Here is a 17,025-nt window from a genome sequence, read left to right as displayed (position 1 = left end):
TTATCCAGTCAGGAAAATGGAAAACCATAGCAGGAGCTTTCATTTACAAACTTGACATGTGTTACAGCTGAGATAAAGACATAAGACGTGTACGTGGAAGGACAAAAGGGAAATTTTGTTGAATGGTTGGTCAGAGATAGACGGTCCGATGGAGCTGCTCTTAGTGTCGGGTCTTTAGCATGCTCACTGCATACGCTACAGGGAGGCAATCCAAAGGGGTAATGAAGCGATGTATTTTCCATGCGCTGTATTAACATCATAAGTGGCAAAACAAAAATGCATGCACAGCTATATACATGCATGGGCACATCAACACTCCTCGTTCTGAGCGTGAATGCATATCAAAGGCATTAAGCAGCTAGGTCAACCACGACCAATTTCCAAACATCAACCGGCCTAGTTCTGAGGCAAAGATCATCTCTTTCTCAGGGGTGAATAAATTGCAGTAATGGACAAGTGAACACTCAGAGGTCAGCAGAGGCCAATGACCATGGGTTTATTCAAGCAACAGTTTCAGGGGAGGATGAACCCAAACATGAAAAAATGACGTGAGCGGCAGTGTGGGGCTGGATGTGACTCATCGTGTATGGACGTGGCTCTGTATACAGTATGTACAGAAGGCATTCTTTGAAATCTAATGGAAGTGCTCTTACTTTATTTCTTCCATTCTAAAAATGGCAGCTTGGATGACATTTTATTTGAACGCTATATACTGAATGTAAGGGAATGATAAAGTTAGGGTTGCATCAATCTGTTTGTCACATTCATGTGATTTGTGTGAAATTAGCTCAAAATAATGCAATTTAAAAGTTTTGTGTCTAGATTTTGCACACTCCAAGAACACAAAGTCTGCCCTCACCCAGCAACCAGGTGTACTACAGGGAGGACATAAGAGCTGAATCATGTCAGGTCAGGTTTTCGGGAGGTCTGGTGTGCCCCACGACACCTCGAAGCTCAATATTACTTTGTGGAAATGTGTTGAAAATGCCCCTACATCAATTATAGACTATGGTCAGCATGAAAGACTGGGGAGAGGACTGAACAGCAAGCAGTGGCAGAACTCTATAAGCACAAAATGGTCCAAAAGGAGGTCAAACAGCAGTTTTTCTGTGGTCAACAGTAATTTCAGAAAGAATGCAGCTTTAATAATTACACAGTTGGGAAGGGAGACTTCATATGTATATGTATATATATATATATATATATATATATATATATATATATATATATATATATATTTTTTTTTTTTTTTTTTTTTTACAAATTAAAGCATTTCTCTGCTCAGTGGTGGACAAACAAGAGCAACCCTATGTGGCTGAGAGAAAAACAGAAGGAAATGGAAAAATACAGAAGAGCAGACTGAAGGTGTGATGAACGCCGTAAGAGTCTATATAATTTCAAATGTGTGGTCTTCTGTTCTCAGAGGAAAAAAAGAAATCTCTGCTCACGGTCAGTAGTGTACTGCGCTGGTGGGTTGGATGCAGCAGGGTCTGACACATCCTCTGCTGTGGCTGCCATTGCTGCAGTGCCATTTCTTTCCTCTTTGGCTTTTCGTACAAGTGCTGCCAGAGGATGGTCTGGGTCCATTACTTTTAGGGGCTGTGGAAGAATAAGGCCAGTTTGGTAAATCTATCACACCATTATGTCTTTTTTTTTTTTTTTTGAAGGAGCAGTTAGGCCATTGAGATCATATGCAATTTTAGGAGATACAACCATTTTTACAGTAACACTATAATACATGCACCAAACACCAAGCTCTCTGAAGTCAGAAACCATGAAATGCAATATTTAAGCATTGCCCTGCCAGCAACCTTATACATTAATGTCCCTATACAGAATTTAAGAGTTAACCCCATAAAATATGAAATATGAATCATTAGTAGAAATGTTGAGTAGCAGATTCGAAGAGGAAATCCCTCTTTATGGGAGGCAACAGTCAGAGAGGTTGTTACTAATAGGAGCTCATTATGTTTCTTTAAAGAGACATGCCTCCATTCTTACTGCCCTGTCAAAGACTAATGGCCGTCCTGACGAGGCACATGAAAAGCATGAACAAGAAACTCTAACAGTATCTAGACACGCAAACAGAATACAACTATTACAGTGTGATAGCACACAAGGGCATTACTAACAGGGTGTAAATGCAGCATATTTGCACTACATTATAATCAAGGATGTAATAAAGCCTTTTCTCAGTTTGACTCCTTTAAATGAGCAGCACATGGTCACTCACTGTCCAATGAAAATCGTTCTAGCTACACAAGTCTTTTTCAAAGGACAGCGTTGCAAAGTAAAGTAGCAAACTGCATCAAACAGGTAAAGCTGCACACTGGGTGGCCTACACTCTATTTACATTACCTTCACCAGCTCCTCCAGCCGTGAGCATTTTTTAGGGGCAAACAGGCTGGGGTGGAGGTAACTGCCGTCCCCATCCTCATCTGAATCAGACTGGGAGTCTAGAACAAGGAAACCAAGCAAAAAAAGTACTGAATATATGTATGAGCAAATGTTTAACATTATAATCACTTCAGAATTTTAATGTTTCTTACAGCCTTCTTCCATCCTGTTTGATTGCTCATTGGTTGCAGATGGGATATGTCTGCATTGATCACAGTACAGTGCAAATTTAATGTCCGTGCGAGGACATTAACCCTACAGATTGACTGCTTTCTCCAACTCACCCTGTGACTGCTCTTGCTTGCTGGAGGAGACAAGGTTGTATCGACCTTCCTTCATGGCCCGCAGGATGTGTTTGTAATAGGGGTTCAAGTAATGGTCAAAACGAAGAAAGTCAAACTGGGAGTTACCAGCCTGCTTAGCTTTCAGGACTATCTCAAACTGAGCCCCCTGCTGACACACAAAGTTGGCTGTCCTCTCGATGATGTTATGGGTCTTGACGGTCGCCGGCTACAAGAAAGTGAAAAAAAAAATGAATTATTTCTTGTAAAAACACTCTTGAAGTTTAAGCCAAAATAGTGAAAAAATAAGCATCAGTACCACAGACAAGAGTGAGATCCCTCATACCAAGGACACAAGTCATTTTGTCTCTGAAGCATTATCATGCCCGACACTCTTATGTTCATTGTGATGACATTAATTCTTAAAATACACATGGGGTGGAAATCAGTGGAACAAGAAATGGTCCATTATTCATTCATTATTGTTCCCCTTGTGTGCTTTCAATGATTAATCACTGTCATTACCTGGAGAGTACAGAGAAGTGCAGCAATCTCCAAAAGAACCCACATATCTCATCAAGATGAGTCATAATAAATATTATCTTTCAAGTCACTAGCCAAAAAGATGCAAGTGGCCAACCCTAAAAAACCATTATTGTGTTCTAAGCTGTCAAGGACTTCCTGACATACAAGGGCTTTTTGCACTCCCATTTAAGCTCTTATCCATTAGGTAAAAAGGGGACGTGTAACCCTTGATAGATGTTTCTGATACACAAGGAAAGCATCTTCAGTCATATCAACAGCGTTGCCAGGCCAATGACCCTGAAGCAAAACATAACTGAGTCATAAAGCATGCCACCATCCTGAAAGTATAACACAGTTTACAGCCACTTGTTCCCTCATGTAAGCACAGGAAACAAAAGACCATTGTCACAGTCAAGATATTAAAGGCAAATGTCATTACAGTAATCCTAGTTTAATAAAAAGTATATATATCAACAATAAGCGTCAATGAGCTGCGCTGTATTTCGGTAAGTTAACAGTCTGACATGCATCACAGAGTTCAGGTAAGATTCTGGTCAAAGACGTTTGAGGCAAAGTTAGTCCCTCAAGTCATTCAAGTCACTCTCTCCCAATGCTGCCTGTCATTTTCTGTCAAAGAAAATGAAAAATCCAATAAGAGTGGTCATACAAAGAAATAATGAGAAAGACACGACACTGAAATGTATTCAGAGAGAAGAATATTCCTTCAAAATCTAGGGAGTACACACTAATATCATATGCATGTAATGTACCACAGCTATGCTGTGCTCCGTATGAATGCACAAGGGTGTTCTTGCTGTTGTGTACCCAGCATGATATATACTGAATATAAACAACCCATGGCAACATTAAAGCCTGTCTTTCTATTCATGCTCAAGAAAGTGGGAGCTTAAGGGGGTCGCTGAGAGTTGCCGTTGCGGACTGGTCAGGTCCTGAGGGAGGAACAGTCCTTATTGAATTTCTCAGTCTATCACTTTGTGCATGTTATTATTGGATGTTCTGACAATGTGATGTGATCCTGGATGTGTTTGAGGTATTTCTACTATCAATTAGTTGGTCCACAGAGAAAATGCAGCTCCTGCAATATGGATGATGAATTTGGCCATGTTGTGATTTTGATGATAGATAGATAGATAGATAGATAGATAGATAGATAGATAGATAGATAGATAGATAGATAGATAGATAGATAGATAGATAGATAGATTATATTTTATTCCTGTTATTGTCCCAACCCAATGTACATATGCTGTGTTTATATAACCAGCCGGATATTATATTATATCCCATATTCAATACTCACCAGTTCCACGTCAGGAGGGATAGCCAGCCCTGGGGGAGCGACGAACGGCTCCTCACTCTCCTCAGGCTCTGCCTCTTCTATGCATGTGTAGAGATATTAGGATAAAAAGAATGAGACTAACTCTTGTTTGTCATTTGTAGTAAAAAGCAAATACACCCCGCTGGATATATACCTCGTTGAGTAATAATTTTGAGACTATTTTTGAGTGCCTAGAACATTTAGTAAGTTGGTGAATCACATGCCCTCCATCATTCCATCCATTATACAAATACAGTTAGATGAAAAGGTTTGGCCACTCCTTGTCCAAATTTATGTTACCGTAAAAAGTTAAATGAGTAGAAGACGGACTGACATCAAAAAGTCATAAAATTAAGGATGAAACATTCTCAATTTCAATTTCAGACTGAAAAAAGGGAAAGGAGGACTATACAAAGGTTTGGGAATTGAGATCTCTTAACTTTTACAAAGGTCTCAGACCTTAATTAGCTTAATGGTGTTATGGCTTGTTCACGATCATCTTTAGGAAAGGCCAGGGGATGCAAATTTTATAAACAGTGTGACTCCTCAAACCTTGCCCCAACAATCAGCAGCCAGAGGCTCCTCTAAGCAGCTGCCTAGCACTCTGACAATTAAAATAATTGATCCCCACAAAGCTGGAGAAGGCTATAAGCAGATAGCAAAGCATTTTGAAGGGGAGGTTTCCTCCATTCATAATGAAGATGTAAGAAATGGCAGTTAACAGTAATAGAGGAGGTCAAGCTGAGGTCTGGGAGACCAAGAAAACTTTCACACAGTGCTGCTCATAAGATTGCTAGAAAGGCAAATCAAAGCCCTGTGTGACTGCAAAAGATTTATCAGACTCTGGAAAGGTGGTGCACTGATCTACTGTGCAGCACCACCTGCACAAATACGACCTTCTTGGAAGAGTCATCAGCAGAGAATTTTCCTGCATATTTACGACAAAATTCAGTGTCAGAAGTTTGCAAAGAAACATCTAAAAAAGCCTGATGCATTTCAGAAACAAGTCGTGTGGACTGATGAAGTTAAAATAGAACTTTATGGCCACAGTGGGCAAAGGTATGTTTGGAGAAAAACGGAGCAGAATTTCAAGAAAAGATCTCTCCAACTGTTAACCAGAAGGTGCATCGATCATGCTTTGGGCTTGCATTGCAGCCAGTGGCACGGGGAACATTTAATTGGTAGAGGGAAAAATGGATTCAATTAAATACCAGCAAATTCACACTGTCTGTACAAAAAAAAGCTGCAGCGGGATAATAATCCTAAACACACCTCAGAATCCACAATGGATGACCTCAAGAGGACCACGCTGAAGGTTCTGCAGTGACCCTGAACGCCCTCAAACTAAACATCATCGAAAATCAATGGATAGACCTCAAAAGAGCAGTGCGTGCAAGACGGCCCAAGAATCTCACACAACTAGAAGCCTTTTGAAAGGAAAAATGGGAGAAAATCCCCCAAACTAGAACGGAAAGACTCTTAGCCATCTACAAAAGCCTTCACAAGCTGTGATAGCTGCCAAAGGGGGTGTTACTGAGTACTGACTACGCACTGTGCTCAAACTGTTGTTTCTGGCCATTTTTGCTATTTTAAAACTGTAAAAGATGGAAATTTAAAAAAAAAAAATCTTGCCTGCGTTGGAAATCAGGTCATCGTTTACTCGTTTAGTTATTCACAGTAACTGACATCTTAATCAAGGATACAAAACTTTTGCATGTCACTGCATACCATAGAAAAAAGGCACTCCTCATCCTCTATCCTTTACCTTCATCTGCAATTGATATAAATGTACAGGTCAGGAAACTACCTTAACATTTTTAATGTTGTACTGTTGGGAGTTTGCAGAGTAATGAAGGAGCCAAGCCATTTAATTTAGCCATCCATTGGAGAAAAAAAACAGTCTTCCTGCCATTACTGCAGATTTCTCTTGGCACTTGGCTTGTCATGCAAAATGTGCCATGGGTACAGTTCTGAAAACAGCTTTTGATAAAGCCTGAAAGCCACACAGTGTCCATGTGTTCACGCCATCTTATCAATTTAGTGATCACTTGATATCCTTCCAAACAATGCCCCAAGGTTGAAAGACGACATGTTCTTATTCATTTCATCTGTTATATGACAGGATCAGTATCATGGTTGACTAGCTTATATTTGGACAATGCTGCTAATCCCAAAGTGGCATATTATGTAAAACTCAATGGTTATCACACATCGAAATGGATGTAATTGCACTTTTTTAAAAGCCGGTCCAGCGTCATTCCCATTTATCCGAAGATCAAGTAAGAAACTTTCTCTATTCAAAGCTATAAACACACATTGACTCAGCAACTCCACACAGGGAGACAAGAAGGCAGTCTGCTGACAGAGCTGAATAAGACAGCCAGTAGATTGAGATGTGTGGAATTCAGGTATTTCAGTAATGATGAAATTTAAATGAATTCAGCTACTAGGTATACTGTACATTGAAATCAATTTCCTTATTTTGACAGGGTGGAAAATTAATGGGTGTAATGTGAAAATGACTGGGTAACAATGAGTGTGGGTTTGACAGGAAGGTTAACAACAACACCTCGATTTGTCATGTTAACACAGGCAATAAATAATTAATTATCCTGCAATTAACCTTTTGGCTTATTTGGCTTTCCCTCAGGAGCTAATAATAATGACAGTGACTATATTAATATTGTGATTCAGTGTCTCTGTATGTGTCAGCCCAAATTCACTCTCTTTGAGGGTATAAATTTGCATTGTGGTGAGGGACGTTTTCAGGATTTTGCATTTGTGATAATGTCAAAGACTTCAACCGTGGGAAGGGAAAAAACAGACAACAAAGAAAAACCGAAAACTGCAGCAGGGATTCAGTTGAAATCAGCTCAAAATGTTAATGGCCAGTGTAACATGACCCTGACTGACTTATTCCCAAAAGACAAATTCTTCTGGAGGTTTGGCAGACGTATTCATATTCTGGACTCGGCCCTACAATCTCCCCGGAGAGGCATCTAGTCTGCTTAACTGTTGGGCCAATGGCTGGGACAAAGTGCTTCCATCTCTACATCAAATATTTAAAGTTATTTAAAGTGTGCGTATGTGCGTGTACATGCATGTGTGTGTGTGTGTGTGTGTGTGTGTGTGTGTGACGTTAGACACAGATGGATGACAACCAAAGTTGTTGCTGGTGTTCACAGGTGATCAACAGTCTTAATGTCAAACCTCACTCTACATAGAAGGGGAAATTAATGTTTTAAAACAGCCACTGACAAGACAAATGTTCAAATTCACTGGTCACTCAAGACTAAATCATTATTTTGTGGCTGAAATCTACCAACCATTTTCATAATGGTGCTAATTTCTTACCCTGCTTCCACCCTTGGCTATAATTTGAAAATCTTGTTTTATGCTCTAACCACGGGGCCTCAAATACAGAGCTGTTACAAATAATTGTGTAATACAGAATTAAATTAAATTTAAAATATGTTTGAAACGTTTATTGTGTGCTCTGCGGGCAGAAATTCGACTTCAGCAACCCCATGGAGGCTGTGTATCTGCAGATGGTTGCATGAATTAGAATAGTTACAGTAAAGAAGAAATGGATTAGACAGAGCTGCTGTGCTCCTCACAGCAGACTGCAGCAGATGAAAATTCTAAAAATTCAGTAAACCAGCTAAAAACTTGCACAGTTCCCACCACAATCATGTAAAAGACACAAGAGGTTCTTCAAAGATGCATCCTGATTTTAAAACAATACATTAACGACACATTTAAATGTACACTATACGCACACCGACCAACACAATATGTATCTGAGAGTGACTAAATATCTGACTCCCTGAACAAGTTTGTCAGTGATGTGAGTTCTCACCCGTTTCCTTGTTAGCATCCTCCTCCTCTGTGGGCTGAGAGGGGTCATAGTAGTCAGCACTGTATTTGAAGGCCACGGCATTGTAGGAGCCTTCATCAGCCAGAGCCTCACTCAGACGCTTGTACTCCTCCTCTGTGGAAAACAAGAAGACACACAAAGGAGAAAAAATTGACTACAATACAATATTGCGGATCATTTTAAACCAGACTGCACAAACTAAGCACTGTCATCTGTTTCGATGCAGCGCTGGAAAACCACAAGCAACCTTCTATTGAGAATAATGTACTGATTGGTTAGACATGAGGCAGGAGAAAGAAGGCGACCACATGAAGAGGGTCCTCGGGAGTCAGGACTCGATTCATTTGCCCTAGCAACTGGTTTCTTTTCAGTCAGGTACCCCAGTATGCAGACTGCACCTGGCTACAGGAGCCTTTTGGCTCAAACTTGCAGAGCACGCCTTCTAATTAGGTCAGATCAAGGTCAGATCACATTGCCAAAACAAAAAAAACTGCACCAGAATTTGTTTTGCATTGAGACCACTTCCTTGGAAAGGTCTCAGTGCAGTTGTTTTGGTCTGTAGTACATTTGCTTTGTTCAGATCTGCCCACATGAATGTTACCGATGAAACAGAGTCTGGTTTAACCAAACAGAGTTTTGAAAACAACCATAAACTACTTCCTGATCTGTACTGTGTTTCATAATGGCAAAATTTTTGAGCGGTTGCTTGTACGGTTGGGCAGCATGATGGTCTACACCCTGCAATGGTAAAAATGTGTCCACCAATTAATTTGGTTTCCACCCTTGATCCATAATTACACACTGTCATTCAGCGTATGTATTGATATCCTGCTACACAGCGAGTCAGTAGGCGTGTTGATGACACGGAGTGCAGCTGCTTCGTCCTTTTTTCTGCATGCCTGTATATTGCTTTCACATGAGAAAACAGCTTTGGTGTATTTGGGTTAGGTGTTATACATTCGGGGCGGGTGGTGTGATGCAGCTTTCTCGCAAGGTCACGTTATTACGTGACCTGAGAAAGTGGTGGCGATACAGCATCTCTGTTCTCATAAAGCTGCCGTTTTGAAAGAAAGCTAGTTTTACTGTTTCGAGTCTTTCATTTTTAAACTCAAGTGTTTGTTTGGAAGTTCTGAAAAATTATTGATTTTACATAACAATTACTGTACAGAAGACTGATAGAATCAAACTCAAGCACCCCTAGCTGCTTGAGTTTGGACAATATTACAAACTGCTGCCTCTGAGAACTAGACAACTGACAAAGCACCGTCTCTGTAGAAAAAAAATGTGTTTAGACATCTTAGAGTAAGCTAATTTGCTACTGAGACCAAAATCCAGATATTTTATTGCCATTTACAATAATACTCTCTAATCTCTCTCTAATAACTGATGATGATTATCATACACAAGGAGTAATGTTATTGATTCCATAAATACTCCAGAGTGCATGCGACTGAGATTCTATTATAAATTATGGCATGTCTTTATACAAGCACACCAATCAATAAAAAAGACAAAAAGTGACCTAACTCACTGGCTGCGAGACAAATATACATGATCACTTAGCCCTAGACACCAACCCCTTTCTATTGAAATTCATGGCGAACTATATCTTTATTAAAGAAGCAAGGGCAAAAATCCCACTAAAACTATCAATATTTCTAATGCCTTCCTGCTGTCCCTACAGTGGACAGATGGGTAATAGCCTGAGTGAATGGGGTCAGGCCTCCGAATTCAAGGGCAAACCAGCCTGGGGGATGAACCTTCGGCAGCGAGTGTGTAAGTGTGTGTGTGACACAAATCATTAGCTGACTCATTCTGTCCCGTCAGTTTGGGCATAAGACACCATATTTCACTTAAAACTGTGGCTTATTAATTCAATTACAGTCATTAAGTCTGTCTTTCAGAAGGGTGCTTTGTCATCAAAACAGCCTGTTTCATTATAATGGAAAAGGACTGAGATGCAAATATCCTACAGGAGAAAGAGACTGCCATAGAAATGGCAGCTCCTGAGCTCAGAGTCAAAGCCAGTACTTTTTAATGAGACAGAAAGCTGAACGTGCCTTCTCTGTTGAAGATTCCTCCTGGAACAATCAAGATTTCGTTAAGAAGCCTAGATTAAAGTATATAGCAATTTCTGTTTGTTCAGACAGGCTTGTCATATTAGCCTAAGTGTTGGTCTGTGGAAGATGTGTTAAGAGGACACAGGGCTGAGATTAAAAAGTTTCTGGACACTAACTCAACCACTGACTGCCTGAGAGGAGAGGGAACATTTTAACTTTAAAGCAGCAGAACAACACAGATGTAGACTTGATGAACTCGAGTACTTAGCGTAATGAGACGTCAGTAATTAAGGCCATAACAATCAAAGTGTCAATGTTCCAATTTGACAACGACCATGCTGCTATGATATGTTGATGGTGTTTGTGTTTAGTTATGGCTTACACAGCAACCTTGACTATCGCAAACATATTAAGTCCAAGTGACAGCTGCTTGCAAAGATCAGTATCTGCCAGTAAAACAAGAGTTTGGACTGCTGCCATTTCTGAGCGTCGTAACATTATGCCAGCGGGAATGAAGCGACAAAGACCAACGTTGACTATCACATGCCACTCAAACAACATAGATATGTTGCCTATCCTGTCAGGGATATTCTTGGAGGTTATGTTCAAACAGAAAACAGCAATCGTTCATTGAATTTCTAGTACTACGAATTACACAGCCATAGCATGTGTGTGGGTAATGAGCTTATCTCACATCTTGTTTAAAATACATGCTGTGTGTTTACACTTGGTGAACACTTCGCTGTGGCTCATTACCCCATCATGTCATGAGATGATGGGTTGAAAGATGGTAATGACTGATGATTGATGGGCCAAGAAAGATTGTCTGCTGGCTAAATGTTTGCCTTCTTCGAGTGAGACAGAATGGGACTTGTTTAAGAAATGAAAGCAGATATTTACGTCAATATCATCCAGCACGACAGAGGCAGATTCACTTTAAGGTGTGCCATGTGTGTGTTTTTCCTAAATGCTCTGAAAGCGGCGTGCCCACCTTGCCGCGCCTCCTCTTCCAGCAGGTCAGTGTGCAGAGCCAGGTACCTCTCCTCATCGCACAGTGCCTCGATCCTGTCCTCTTCCTCTGACAGCTGGTAGGATGTATTCCATGACCCGCTGTCATACTCTGAAAGGTCATGTAAGTGACCGCGCCCATCGTATCTGTTGGATGATAAAGCGGATTAGAGAGAAGGAAGTCGACAAAGACTTCTGTACACATGGACCTACTTACCAAGGGGAGGGGACCTAAAACCCGAAATTTACAGCAACAAAAATGCTCTACCTCTTTAAGTCTGTCAAGAGGGAGTATACTTGTAAAATACTAGAAGTTGTGAAGCTTTCTCAAAATACTGACAAGAAAATAATGCCCTCATTAAGTCCTTGGGCTTAATTGCTGATAGCACTCTTAAGATAGCTAGCGAGCTTTCCGCTGCTACTTCCTTCCTGGACAAGTCTTACAAACCAACAACCCAACATCAAAAGAAAAAAAAGAAAGAAAAGGAAAACAAACAAAGCAACTCGCCTCTTACCTTACAGGGTTCAATCCCCCCCTGTAACACTCATCATTACTTCTACATCTGCAAAGAAAGTTACATTCACACAAACCCGAGCACATAAATACCTATCCGTAAGAACCCAAATGGACGACATTTTCCAGGGTTCGTCCCTCTACGCCACGCTCTCAGTTGCAGTTTCTTCATGAAGACAAAGAAATGGGGTGCTGTGGTTGGCATTCGGGGTTTGGCAGGACCCCTTAGCCTACCTTGCTGGGGAAAAAATTGGGTTATGTGATAAAGACACACATACAAAGGCTGTACAAATGAAACACAAGTTGGGCCACCGCAGATCGAGGTGATTCAAAAGCAAAAATGAACTATTTTCAGGTTAAAGTAATTCATTACATGTCCTGCATGGAGGTGGCAATAAACAGCACCTTAATCCTCCTCTTAGTCCAAATCCACATTGTGATATTTTGAATCACCTTAACTGCAGTAACTTTTGTCTTGGTTAGAATTTGCTCTGGCCTTGTGGACATCAGCACAGCATAATAAAAGCCCAAGTCATCTCTGCAAAACTCAGTTTGAAAAGGACAGACAACATGAAACATCCTCTGTGTCACACGCCATGTTGGCTGCCGTTTTATTCAGTCATAAAAGTGTACTTGGAGTGAAAGTTTCCAGAGGAAATTCTCCTAACATGCCAAGATGCAATACCCACCTAAAAGCTAACTATGTAGACTTAAAGGTTATGAAATTTCAATATCTTCGTGTATGTCTCTAACATACACTCCACTGCCAGTTAAGAGGTACACAGCACAAACTATGCAGTCAAACACAGCAGCTCTGCAATGAGTCGTATCTTCGTGAAGGTTATAATGTTTATTTTCTGTTTAAACTGCCTGATGGTAGTTTCAATTAAACTTTTTCCCAACCAATTTGTATCATTATTGTATTGGACTGCAGTAGCTTTAGCTGCTATGCCTAGTAAACTGGCAAGTGAATAAATATAGCATCATGGCTAATGTTAGCAAAGACTAGCAGGGAGTTGCATCTTCGCATGTTATTCTAGAAACTTCATAAATCATTTCTTGTCAGTTCATGACATCCAAAAACAAGCTAGCAGTCAGGAAATAATACATTCGTCGTCAGCTGCAGGTATTCCCAAGCTTCTGCAAGACAAACTCCAAGCGGTCCCTTGAATTTTGAAACAGGCTAACGGACAGGATAGATGGTTAGCATAATGTTTCGGTCTAAGTTTGTTCAACCGACCTATCAATCATGATGCTCTTGTCCCCCATCCATGGGATAAGATGTTTTCCATGTTCGTGGTAAAGAGCCCTTTCGTCGTCTGGAAACAGTTTGCAGGCATAGCCGAACACCAAGAGGTCGGCGTATTTATCACTGTCACTCACATCCTTCTTCACCGGTTTGTTGTTGTGGTCTTTCTTTGCTGCTCCGCGACGATACATGTCCTTCTCACTCGAGAAAACCAACTGATTTGCAGGAGAGAGGAGTAATACAGGTACGGTGCTGGGTTTCTGAGGACCAAATAGCTTGCGGGTGATCCAAATGTTACAATAATCCGTAATGTTATAGCCCCAAACCAAATTCTACATGCCTTCGGTCGCCATATTGGAAAGCAAGTAAATACAGCTGTGCTTCCGGTCCGCACTTACGACAATTTGCTTGCGAATTAAAATATGCCGTCATGTAAAATATGTATTCTTGCAAACATGAATTAATTTAGTACCGATCCTGTTTTTTTTATCTAAAAGAATAAAGTGTGTATTTTAATTGTGTTATCGACAGTGTAGTTGGTTCCTCTTCTGTCGAATGTGCGGATGTTAAACTGAACTAACTGTTACACTGCAGCGCGGAACTGCACTGATAACCCACATATCATTAATTTAAGGCTCCATTTCAGTATAACAAATGTTTATCAGTATTCTGAGCATTAAACAAGAGCACAAAAAAACATATCCATGATAGTGATGATAGTATCAGTAAAACGAGTGTTACCTGCAATGTTTGATAAATTAAGCTTCAGGTTTAAATCAGAAAAACAGTCATAGTCATTAGTTATGTCCAGCAGTCCAAATCATGTATACTCCTCATTCCTGCTGATCAAACTTCAATTGCTTCATTATTTTAGATTTTTGAATAAGGTACAGGCAACATGACAGGCAAATTTTTTTTATACAGTACAGACAGTATATATTGGTGTGTAATTGTAGGTATGGGCCCAGAAACACATTTCAACATCAGGGCCAAGTTAGAATTGTGATTCATTTTTTCCGTATTCAAAACTCAGTACGGAAGGAGACCGTGTTGTTATTGGATTAAGTGCAATCAGTGCTGATAAAGTGCAGTTTCACATACTTTATAAGGATGTGCAGCTGTTTCATCTTGTGTCGAGTTTTTAAGAGGGGCCTCAGTTTATGTGTAATGTAAATTTATTACAGGCAAGGTCTTGAAAATGGTGCTATCCCTTCTTTTGAGGCCAAGCCCATGTATCAAGTATATATTCAGCTTGACAGCCACCAAAATGGTTCAGTATAAGGTAGACTACAGGTGATAGGGGAGGATGTCTGGAATCATAAAGGGTGCTCCTCCATCCTGAGTTTGGTAGATTATTTCAGCATTTGGCAGGAGAAAAGCCATGGGTGGGTAGAGGGGCAATGGAGCAGTTAAGAGGGCTCATCAGCCTGCGTGGACGGGTACTTTTCATGAGTATTGAAAAGCAGAAACAGGACCAAGTGCAAACGATAAGTTTTAGAAGAGTAGATTTTCTAAATCTTAAAATGAAAGTTGATTTGGATGTGGAGGAGTCTAGATTCATTTCGACTGTAATTTAGCTGTGGTCCCTGATTTGGAAGAAACCATCAAGTTTCATTTCCAGTTGCATTTTTAGACAGGTAAACTACAATCAGCAGTGAACAGCATTTTTAAGCCTTCCCACTTGTGTTCATGTCCTTTTCAAGCATGCAATAATTTCTTACACAAACCTGGCAGGCGAGATGGTGGAATCGAAGCAGTCAGCGTCCATTGTTTTCTGTGATGAATGCAATGCAGCCAAAAAATATTTGGGAATGAATAACACAGTGGAGAAGACTTCTGGGACCCTCTTTCTCAATATGATTTTGATAGACTTTCTTGTAACTGGGGACATGCATGATTCATTTTTCACTTTTTATTCAGACTAAAAACATTTTTCAACAGCTACCCCCGTGGGTATCGAGACCACTGCAAGTACAGCCGCTGACCTACACAGCCAAAGGAGAAATGTAAGGGAAGAAAGGCTTGTAAAAGTGCTCAACTGAATTATAATCCCATTTAGCTAACGTGAGTGTAGGAGAACATATGTAGATGCATTTTACATACATTTCCAAAACACTCAATAAATGAGTGGCAGTGAAGGAAATTATTATGATAATTGAAATGTAAATTTAAAACTGGCTACTGAAACAAAGCATTTTTAGAGTGTGCTGGGATGGCATTTTAATGAGATCAGATTTTCATTACTGACACCCACTAACTGGCCTATTTTGAAATGAAAAAAAAAAGAAAAAAATTTTAATTGACTATCGATTCGTCTCACTCCTCATTCTGGCCTGTTGTCTAAGTGACTGTGAAGTGCACTTACACTTAAGGTAAACGCATATCAGCTGTCTCAATGGAGTGGCAATTCAGCTAAGCTTGTAGCCAGAGTACACAGCAGCATACTAAGCACGCCACACGTTAAAGTGAAGCAGTGTGTACACATCCATAAAGACCCTAATTTGTTGTTGTAACGCTTCAAAAAGCATATCAGTATCATATCAAGACACTCTCATTCTACTGGATAGTACACTTTGCTCGTCTAGGTCACCACCAGCCCGCATCACAATTTCACAGCTAGTGTGTGTATAAATAATGAAAAATGGAGGAGGGAGAGCAGCAATTTTTTTCCTCTTGTTGAGAGAACCACGTCATTTCAGGCGTCAGCTGTTATAGAAGAAAACTGGAGAGTTACCCCCTTCATAACATCAGCAGTAGCTCAAGAAGTCCTCAGACGTTATCTGTTTGGAGATAGTTTTAGTCTAACAAAACCTTAAACACAAAAAGTGATTTCTAAAGGAGCACTAGGTTTTGAATATTCCTTCCACTTTTTTTTTGCAAACTGAACAAAATTCTGCTGCTTGATACCAATGAGATGTATTTTACATTTATGTGGCATCAAACCATGTGGTGGATGAACAATAGTAAGACAGTAGTGCATTTTATGATGAGTATACTGTATACTGTGTGCATGTGAAACAATCAGATTAATATACTATAATTAAGGTTTTATGCTCGAACAGAAACAATACTTTCATTTAATGTCAAATTATGCATTACAGAAAATCTGACTGGCCCATTAAGCCTAATGAAGTACACAGCTGAGCTGGTACACTACAGTCACATAAAGGAAATGGAGCAGATTGGCTTTGTAGCCCTTTGCACAAAGCTTTTATCTCTGCCCCCTCTATTATTTACGACCCCTGACTATTTTGTTCAAATGTGTCCATAGGTTCAGAGTAACACACACATGAAAGCAGACGGTGAAGCAAGTAGGACAGACAGCTTTAAAGCATTCAGACAACGGTTTGTAGGACTGCAGTGGAAACAGCTGTGTGTTGTGTACAACACATACTGGATATTGGTGAAGTTTTTGTTGGTTAAAAAATATTATATCAGTCTAACTAGAACATATACAGAATATAGATTAAGTTAGTTTTGTGATTCCAGTGGCACTTTAATATGCAAGATTTACTTGTGGACATGAATGCAGCATCATATATGGACTAACACGCAATAAAAGATTTTAACAAAAGCAGGAGTGGCAAATGCTTTCCATATTTAAATCTGCATATTTTTCATATTAAAATAATGTTTTTAGAACGTGAACTCTTCAAGTTTAGCATTTATTAATATGCTGTAATTGCAGCAAAAGTGGCTGCACGGTGGCGCAGCAGGTAGTGCGCGTGCCTCACAGCAAGAAGGTCGCCGGTTTGATTCGGGTTGGGCCTTTCTG

General features: G+C 40.1%; 1 protein-coding gene across 1 annotated transcript in view; it reads right to left on the bottom strand.

Annotated features, from left to right (window-relative positions):
* Positions 1 to 13,617, bottom strand: part of sfswap (splicing factor SWAP) — a 44,043-nt gene extending 30,426 nt beyond the window's left edge. The window contains exons 1-7 of the mRNA XM_070988955.1: positions 13,242 to 13,617; positions 11,471 to 11,634; positions 8,402 to 8,533; positions 4,525 to 4,601; positions 2,682 to 2,907; positions 2,359 to 2,456; positions 1,449 to 1,599 (exon numbers count right to left, since the gene is read on the bottom strand). Of these exons, the coding sequence (XP_070845056.1) occupies positions 1,449 to 1,599; positions 2,359 to 2,456; positions 2,682 to 2,907; positions 4,525 to 4,601; positions 8,402 to 8,533; positions 11,471 to 11,634; positions 13,242 to 13,441 (1,048 nt within the window). The 5' untranslated portion in view covers positions 13,442 to 13,617. The remainder of the gene's footprint in view (positions 1 to 1,448; positions 1,600 to 2,358; positions 2,457 to 2,681; positions 2,908 to 4,524; positions 4,602 to 8,401; positions 8,534 to 11,470; positions 11,635 to 13,241) is intronic.
* Positions 13,618 to 17,025: the final 3,408 nt, after the last annotated feature.

The sequence above is a fragment of the Chaetodon trifascialis genome, chromosome 20, assembly GCF_039877785.1.
Source record: "Chaetodon trifascialis isolate fChaTrf1 chromosome 20, fChaTrf1.hap1, whole genome shotgun sequence".
Classification (NCBI taxonomy): domain Eukaryota; kingdom Metazoa; phylum Chordata; class Actinopteri; order Chaetodontiformes; family Chaetodontidae; genus Chaetodon; species Chaetodon trifascialis.
This window is presented reverse-complemented; position numbering and strand designations above follow the sequence as displayed.